Source organism: Macrobrachium rosenbergii, chromosome 4 (assembly GCF_040412425.1).
Source record: "Macrobrachium rosenbergii isolate ZJJX-2024 chromosome 4, ASM4041242v1, whole genome shotgun sequence".
NCBI lineage: Eukaryota > Metazoa > Arthropoda > Malacostraca > Decapoda > Palaemonidae > Macrobrachium > Macrobrachium rosenbergii.
This window is the reverse complement of record NC_089744.1, coordinates 37,154,099-37,164,098: the sequence shown is the minus strand read 5'-3', so window position 1 is coordinate 37,164,098 and position 10,000 is coordinate 37,154,099. Positions and strand designations below refer to the sequence as shown.

General features: G+C 36.4%; 1 protein-coding gene across 2 annotated transcripts in view; it reads left to right on the top strand.

Moving 5' to 3' along the window:
- LOC136832721 (FMRFamide receptor-like) overlaps nt 1–10,000 on the top strand; it is a 108,498-nt gene that overhangs the window by 59,653 nt on the left and 38,845 nt on the right. For both annotated transcript variants that reach the window (XM_067094238.1, XM_067094228.1), the window contains exon 3: nt 1,467–1,833. In XM_067094238.1, the coding sequence (XP_066950339.1) occupies nt 1,467–1,833 (367 nt within the window). The remainder of the gene's footprint in view (nt 1–1,466; nt 1,834–10,000) is intronic.

The following is a 10,000-nucleotide window of genomic DNA, read 5'->3' as shown; positions in this document are numbered from 1 at the left end:
TTCTCTCATCTCTCCTTCCATAGAGTTATTAAGCAACCACGAAGACATAAGAGACCCTTGTTGCAGCCTAATTTTTGCACTGCAGCAGTCAATCTACAACCTACATTCTCTAATGTATATTTCACTACAATAATAAGAATGTTTCATAACTCTGCCCAGTTTATCACATATGTCATACATCTTCAACACTTTAATTGTTTGTCACTGTCAGCTCTAACTTTGATGTCCTTATAAACAACATCCGGCTTTTCTTTTATTCTCTTCTCATTTTCTTACGTAGCTGTTTCATATCAAACACTTGATCGAAATGCCCTCTTACATGTTCTTCCTACGTTTTTTTTTTTCTCCCATCAGTCCTCCCATTTGTCTTCCTTTCTCTATTAAAATTTTACTGTACACCTTTCCTGGTATACCAAGCAATGTCATGCCCCCGTTATTCTTACAGTTATATCTATTCTTTTTAAGGTAGGAATGAGTCCTCTCATTCATTTGATTTGAAACCTTTCACTTTTCCAGATCTACCATCTACCTTACACTTTCTGGTCAGCCACTGTATCACACTGTCGACACTGTACAGCAGCATCTCACTTATAATTCCATCAAATCCTTGTGTCTTTCCATTCTTCTACCTCTTAATTGCCTTCTTTACGTCCTGAACAGTAACTTCTCAAACTTACATCTACCCTTTCCGTCCTAGCAGCATTCAGCTTTGCCTGTTTTCTGTCTTCCAAAGCGAACATTGCCTCAAAATGCTTACTTAAACTACCCGGGACTGCATTCTGCACAGACATTTTCTCTATTAGTATCTTTTATTGAGATCTATTCGTTCAAATCAGCTTCCTCTTTGAATCTTATTCCTTGTAGAACAACTTATTCTCCCTAAAGTTTTTTCTCTCCTCCTTTTCTCCCTCACCTTCTCTACCAGTTTGACCACCCTCTTACATCCCTGTACATGATCTTTACTTTTGTCTCGCAGTTAAATCTGCAATAATTTATTTTTTTCTCTGAACTTATCATTTCTTCACTGCTTTTATTCCCCCTTCCCACTCTACTGAAACTACAAATAATCCCTGCTGATTCTGTGAACCTTTGTGGTATTTTAATCATTCATTATATACTTCAGTTATCTTTAGGAATTATCCACTAACGCTGAAGTTCAAACAGTTTAGTTATACCGGATAATGGATGAAACATCTTTGACACTTCTGGGAACATTGTAAGGCATTAGTTTGCTTTCATGTTCTGACAGATTGATAACAGTGAAAAGTAACAGAAACAACTGAAATTATGTTATCTTCCTCAGCGTGCCATGCCTCCCGTGAGTTCTGGGTCTGTTCTCACATTTACTGTTACTTTCTTTTACTCCTCTGTCTCCGTCTGGTCCTTCTCTCTTCGATTATTCTTTTCAAGCATTAGGTCACCACGTTCCTTTCTAACATTACCAAATCTCTCATTTCTGATTTCAGGCCTAAAATGCGTTCATCCATCAACTGTTGCCTGATTGGTCTGACCTCCTTCGACATGATAGTCACCAGCACATCCATCCTCATGTTTGGACTCTCGGAAATCTGCGAGTACACCGGAGCGATGACTTGGTACTCCAACGGAATCTACCAGAGGGTGACGCCCTTCGTCTATCCTTTGGGGATGATAGCCCAGACAGGCTCGATATACCTGACCGTGACAGTCACTGTCGAGCGGTACGTTGCGGTCTGCCGGCCCCTGCAAGCAAGGTCGCTCTGTACTTATGGCCGAGCTAAGGTGTATGTGCTGGTCGTCGCCTTTTTTTCCATAATCTATAATCTTCCCAGGTTTTGGGAAGTGTCCTATCAGGTAAGTGTCATTTTGTACTTGCTTCTTCTCTCAATAATCAACATTTCTTTTTATGTCCCTTTTTTTTTATTGCATATATGAAGGTATGGACCGTTACCCTGAACAGATTCTGAACAAAATATCTTGACACATAAAGTTCACTTGAAAATCATCTTCCAAGACTGAAACCAACATAATCCGTGTAAGCATTCTGATCAAGTGGTTGGACTGTCAGAATTCACAGTTATACGTGACAGTACTCGGATGGTGTATGAAGAGATCCAGAATTCAATTGAGCAATCATCCTGCAGGATTGGAACGGACATAAACCCCACTTAAACGGACCACTTACAGGCATCCTGCAAGATAAAACCTGGGTACGAACTCTAAGGGAGGGTCGAGCGACATCATCATTCTTCATCCAGAGCGAAGTCTCGTGATTAAGGCTCTCGAGGTAGACCTCGAAACCCGGCCCATTCACCCAAGCACATTGTTTCAAGGGCTTTCCATAAATCAGAGGGGAATTGCCTGAAGCACCTCGCAAGTGCCCAGTTCATAGAGATGTCAAACGGGAGATTGGGAGAGTGGGGCTTTCTGTTTAATGGGCAATAACCTGATGAAAACGGAAGGAAAGCGAATAAGGTGATCATGGTAAGGAAAGCAGGCATCTGTCTTGTTGTAAATATTTATACATACAAATGCACATATGCATACAGACGAACACACACACACATATATATATACATATATGTATATATATATATATATATATATATATATATATATATATATATATATATATATATAGTATATATTTATATATATACACACACACACACCTGCAACACGTACGCTGATGGACAATTAAGATTTGCTCTTGTACATACTTATTTCCCGACATTTCTTAATTTTCACATATAATTACATCTTCAAGGGCTCTAAAATAGATAAAAACAACACTTAATTAGCATAAAACTCAGACATGACAATTTTTTTTTACTTAAAAATTTTCATTTAAAAAAACCAAGATATTAAAATTCACATACTACTGGACCAGAGTAAAAGAATCATAAGTGGAAGGAAACTAAAAAAAAAGAAAAAAAGAAAATACACCTCAAGGCAAGAAAAGGGAAGTGACTGTTGACTGCGTGTTTAATGGGGAACCATTACGAAACGTCGCGAAATAAATATGGACAAGAAGAATAAATCTTAATTGTCCATCAGCATGCTTGTTGTATATATCGGCTATTCCACTCACACGAATTATATATATATATATATATATATATATATATATATATATATATATATATATACATCTATCTATCTATATATATATATATATATATATATATATATATATATATATATATATATATATATATATATATATATACACATTTATTTACGTGCATATAAGAATTTCATTGTTACACCCAGTATGCCTACACACGCACCATTAAACATTTCCCCTAGCAGGAGGTAGCTCTAGGGAAAAAGGAGCACTCGGTCACTGCCATATTAATGCAATGAATGATGAATAATATTGTAGATATAATCCTGTGCAGAAAACTCCCACACCACCTACTGCTTCATATATAGCTACACAGAGGACTCATCAACAATTCGTCGAGCCTTCCAGCACGCACGGTGCTACACCTCTGTTTTGTGTGCATCTGTATGTGTATATATATATATATATACATATATATATATATATATATATATATACACATACACACACACACACACACACACACACACACACACATATATATATATATATATATATATATATATATATATATATATATATATATATATATACATGCATGCGTGTGTGTGTGTAGATAGATGGATATTTGTGCGCGTAAGTACACCTACACTGTGTAAAAAGTTTACACGAACACGTATATATGTATGCATTATAAACATACAATTATTGTGTTCGTAACTCAAGGAAAACAGCCGGAAGATAAAAGCCATATCCTTAATTATATGGGTGTTGCTCTCTCCCCCTGATGCTATACTTTACAAGCCTCCTTTTATAGTCCCATTCAGGGGTAAAACCCGTAAGCAGTAACCGGAGTGAAGGCGACGGAGAATAGACCCATTATGAGAATTTATGTACTCGTATAACACCTCACACGAACACGTGTAGTCATTCAGACAGCCGTATTTCACACAGTTTGGTTGAGTCGACCTGACTGCAGGTTGTTCTGATTGCATTGAGACTAGACTTGTCATGTTAGCTTTTTAAATGTCGTTCAACAGCTTCTCTCTTTTGTTTGCTCAGCGCAAATTCCCCTGTGAGGACACAGGAGCCTTTACTGAAGGTGGAAATTTTGAGCTAGTGTGTATATCTGGAGACTACACCGAAGTTTTTGGCCTATTTCGTCAAAGTAACCGGGAAAGACAGGACTCGAAGCATTCATTCGTATATTTTCACACTCCTTGCCAATTGCTATTACGTAGGCTCCTCACAAAATGCAATTACTTGGATCTGTTTGCGCAAGTTATTAGGTGATAAAGGAAACGACGGAGACACGTAACACCGTCAATTAGCGAAAGGGAGGGACATTTCGCTTTGAAATGTCCGTGAAAGGAATAAAATCCTTCGAACGAAGCCTCTTTATCGCAATCCCTCATCTCGAGGAGAAACGACGAAAAGGAAATGGGAAATTCTTCTGCTTGTGGAAAAACAGGGCCGGGGACAATAGCTCAGACCTGACTGGGTCTATTTCCTCGAAAAAATCTTTTTTTTTCTTTCTTCTATTTTATTTTGCCGGCTACTGAAGCCAATTGAGAACTTTTTCACATTAAGGCAAATGATTTTTTTTTTTCAAGTTTGACACTTGGGAAATTATGGTTTTCATCTGACGGCATAAAAAGCAATAAAATAATAATTTTTTTTTTTTTTTACCAGACCCTGAACCCCATTTCCTGTCCATTCTTTAATCTTTTAAGAGCAGATGGAGGTCATGCTGCATTTTTATTCGAGTGGTGCGTGCGTGTGCGCGCGCACACAGCAACAACAAAATACGAGGCGGCTTGAAAGATGGCTTCAGGATTATGGAATGGAGAACAAATAATCTCATTGCTCAAAATAATAAATATCCTCCACAGTCACTGATAGTTAATAAATTGTACTTGGAAAGAGAGCTAAAATATGTCACTTTAGAGAGAGAGAGAGAGAGAGAGAGAGAGAGAGAGAGAGAGAGAGAGAGAGAGAGAGAGTTTATTGTCTTTAAAGATTGATAAATGACGTGGGATAAGAGGAAAATATCACATTCCTTGATTTTTGAAACTCTAAAACTCTAAGCAACCTTGCTTATATGTATATGTATATGTATATATATATATATATATATATATATATATATATATATATATATATATATATATATATACATACACACATATATATACACACACAAAGAGAGAGAGAGAGAGAGAGAGAGAGAGAGAGAGAGAGAGAGAGAGAGGGGTTGTCAATGATTTTCTGGATGAAATCCTAAGAGTATGAAGAATGCAAAGGAACAGAAGCCTCGGAGGTGCTCTTAAGAACAACTACACAGCAAAATAACAACGTGAAGTGGGCTGGAATTTGATACGTTTGTTAATAGAGAAGAGAAGTGTGTGTGTCTGTGTGTGAGAGAGAGAGAGAGAGAGAGAGAGAGAGAGAGAGAGAGAGAGAGAGAGAGAGAGAGAGAGAGAAAAGCAGATGCTTACCTTTCAGTTATCAATAATAAAATAATTAGATAACAGTTAGCTCATAAGTTACTCTAGGGAAATAACACCAAGCATGTGAAAAATAGCTATTTTCAGCACATAGAATAATATGATATAATAAATTATTCGACAAATGGAATTATCCAGCCCCTATCAGTAGATGATAGAGTTTTCTTAAAGTTATTCAGTGAGTTTTACTGTAAGGTGTGTAAAGGTTTTTAGCTTCTAGCTTGGGGGCGTGGTTGCAACTCTTCAAGTGGCCCTTTGAATCTTTGTTGTGGACTTATCGTGATTATAATTTCGAAGCGTTGCCTTGAAATTTCAGAAACAATCCTAGACCAAGAGCCTTCGGTGACTTAAAACGAAATTGGGAATCGTAAAGGAAACAGCAATGTTAACTCTCACTGAGTGGAATAATAATAATAATAATAATAATAATAATAATAATAATAATAATAATAATAATATCTCGGAAGAAGATCCTCTCTCAAGCAAACTTCATTGAACATTATGGCTGTCTGGATGCCGTTTAGTTTGCATTGTAGTTTCTCACTCTCTCGAACGAGTTCCTTTGTAGATGCAGGTAAACCAAACAGAAGCTGTCCAAAGTTCATTTATTCCTTGACGCTTCGGCAGAGCTTCCTACATAACATTTCTCTTTAACTCGAAGATATGTGCCCTTCATTAAAGTTTCTTATGAGGAGGGGAGAAGGTATTTTAACGTTTTTGTATGTTAATGCCCACACACATTCTATATATATATATATATATATATATATATATATATATATATATATATATATATATATATATATATATATATATATACATATATATATGTGTGTGTGTGCATAATTATATTTATTTAGTTGTTTGTAACACACTCCAACCGACACACATGCAAACATACATACGTACATACATGCATATATATGTATATATATATATATATATATATATATATATATATATATATATATATATATATATATATATATATATATATATATATATATATATATATATATATATATACTAGCTGACTAACCTGGAACTGCCCGGAAAAACTGAATGACAACTGATAAACTCTCTCTCTCTCTCTCTCTCTCTCTCTCCTCCCTAACACCCCCTATACTCCCTCTCTCACTTCTTCTCTGTCTGTCTGTCTGTCTCTCTCCCTTTCCTGTTAAGATAGTTGCTTCAATTACAATGCCCAACATTTTTGGCATTTTATATTTCACCCCATCTCACCCGCCATTCCTACTGGGGCTGAACTTAGACTTAAATGGCATTGGGAGTGTTACGATTCATCACAGCGACCTTGAAAACTATGGATTAGATACTAATATCTGTAATTTTTGACATCTTATTTTTCATCCCTTCTCACTCCCCCTTCCTACTGGGTCTGAATTTGGACTTGAAGGGTATCGGGAGTTTCACTATTCATCTCAGCGACTTCAAAAGCTATGGATTAGGCACTAATATCAGTTGTTTTTAGTTATTTTTACATGCCATCCCCTTCCCACCCCCACCCCCTTTGGTAACAGTGATGTCTTACCCCTATAGTATTCTTTTTCCATATAGTAAGTCATATGTATACCGAAATGAGGTATGATAAATTCGTAGAGTTTATTTATTTACTAAGTCTACAGGCAGAACCAGCCCCTTTTCAGGGAAGCCCTTTCCACTCCGACCCCCTTTGTTGCCCTTTTGCTGCTAGTGATGTCCACATAGTTAGTCATATGTATACCAAGTTTGGTTGAAATTGCTCAATTCGTTTCAGAGTTATGCTGGAACATACACACACAAACACACATGCATACATACATACATCCATTTATATATATATATATATATATATATATATATATATATATATATATATATATATATATATATATATATATAGTATATGTAAAATCCTTGAAAACAAGCAAATCTAGTCATAAGGACATGAACAGTCCTGAGCAGGATGAGTTCGACAAAAAATAAAATTCATATAATTTCTTGCTGAAGCTCTTCCAGCTCTGACAGCTCTTTAGTTTCATGAATTTTTCTTCCTCAACTGAATCCAAATCTGCCTCATGAATAAAAAAAAGCGCGAGAGGACGAAAGGAGGACTGTCAGTATTTCCTCAAGGTCGCGCATTCCCTACGCACTTCGCCCCAAGGGAAATGGTCAGGCCCGATAGAAAGATGAAGCGTTCCCAAGGTCTGCTGCTTTAACCATTCAGTTTATTTTACAACCTCCGGCCGGATCGATGTTCGCCATAGATACTTGTTCTCCTTCTTTATTCTCTCTGTGTTTTCTCTAAGCCAAGAAAAGGACTCCTATTAAGTCTGGTATCAATATTAACCTGTGATGTAAACTGCAACCACAATGGTTGGCGGAACGCATTACCTAAAAAGGCTAGAGCACTTATTTAAATGTGCAAGTGGGTAACTGGGGTTGGGGAATTCAAAGGGATCGCAGATATGTGCTAACACGTGTAGGCAGCTGGAAGGGAAGTTCTCGATCGTTAGAGAAAGAAATACTGTTTAGGCTTTATAGTACTATTCATAGTATCATGGATTTTGTTTCAATGTTTATAGTTTTGTTGTTCCCCCTTGATAAAGTTTATACGAGACGAAACCTTTTGTGAAGAACCGTTACTTAGATAAAGTTCATTTATTTTGATGTTAGGGAGTTCAGCTTCCTGATATATACTGTATATATATAATATTATATATATATACATATATATATATATATATATATATATATATATATATATATATATATGTGTGTGTGTGTGTGTGTGGGGGTGTGCGCGCGCGCTCAAGTGTGCATGCGTGTGTGGGTGAATGTGTGAAAACAGAAAATAGACAGAATGAAGACGGAAATGACCGTATAAGAAAGGGTGAGAACGGAAGTGTTATTACTCGGGGCAGTATCTCCACCCCCTTACTTTCATATCGGAGTGGAGATACCACAAGAAATATAACTTTTCCTTTCTCGCTGTTTCATTTACAAGAGCATTTCCTTCTTTATAACAAAAAAAAAAAAAAAAAAAAGGTTTTAGCAGAAACTTTTCAAAGAGTAGATGAAGAATGCAAATGAGAACATGCTAATTACCTAAGTCTTGGTAATGAAGTTAAATGAAGCTCAAGAAAAGATAAGAGAGAATAGCTGGTTAAAAAGGCAGATAGTGTTAACGAAGGTATGTATTTAGGAAATGGCAATTGTTTTAAGGCAGGCCCAGAGCAGTATTAGTAAAACCTTCTTTGGTGAAATAAAAAAAGAGGAAAATGCTTGATAAAAAGAGATATAGTTAAGAATAACATCAGAGGAAGAAAGATAACATTGAGCAGAATTTTTTTTTTTTTGGTCATGGATAAGAAATATGAGGGGGATAAATAGACTAATACTCCAGACCTTGAAAAAGAAACGTGCTCAATTTAAAGTAACAAAACTCAAAATGGATGGGACTTAAGATGAATCTAAGAGAAACATGAGTAATGAGAACAGAGTATGCATAAAGAGAAGAAATCTGACGAAACGGAGAAAGGATTAACGCGGTTAAATTTTTCAAATACTTAGGAACAGTGATACCCAGTGCAGGTCCATCTGAGTTAGAATTGATAGGTAAGCTAAAAAGGAAAGTCAAACGGTGGGAAGTTGAATAAGATTTGGAAATAAAATAGACTGAAATTGCATGCAGAAGATTCTAAATTATATAGTGCCATCTGACTCTCTATATAAACATGAATCATTATGACAATGAAACTATACCTAAAAGATTTTATTGATTTGAGAATAAAGCTCTAAGAAGACTTGTAAGGTACAAATGGGAGGGTAATGTTAGGAATGCTGTTATCAAGAAAATTACAGATGCCCCCATGTGTAAATAAGGTAATGATGAAGGTGAGATGGAGATGGTTTGGACATGTTCTTCGATCAAGCCAGGAGAGAATCATGCGTGAGTGTCAATCTGGCTCATGTGGGCACTAGAGGTGTTGGAAGACATAGATCTTCTTGGATGAGAACTATGAGAAGGGAGGCTATACGTGAGCTGAAATTTATGTAAGATCAACCAAAGGATGGATACGAGTGGTGGAATATCACAGAGACGTTGGAGGCTTTGATTATCGTATATATAAGAGTAAATGTTTGTATATTATATGTTTGTTTGTATGTTTGTGTGCCATAGAAATCCGAATTGCTTGACCGATCTAGACAAAATTTGGCAAGTGGCCATTATTTGACCCAGCTTAGACAACAGGGTAGGTTTCAAACCCGTACCCCAACCCCTTCCCCTTCCCCCATCGCCCTTCCCCCTTCCCTTTGTAACTTATGTGCTAAATAAACTCTACAGGTTTATCATACCCCATTTCATGTACTCGAGACCATAGAAATATATTATTGAAAACAATTTTCAGTCACCACAGTAATACCTGGATAAAAACGACAGACAGCA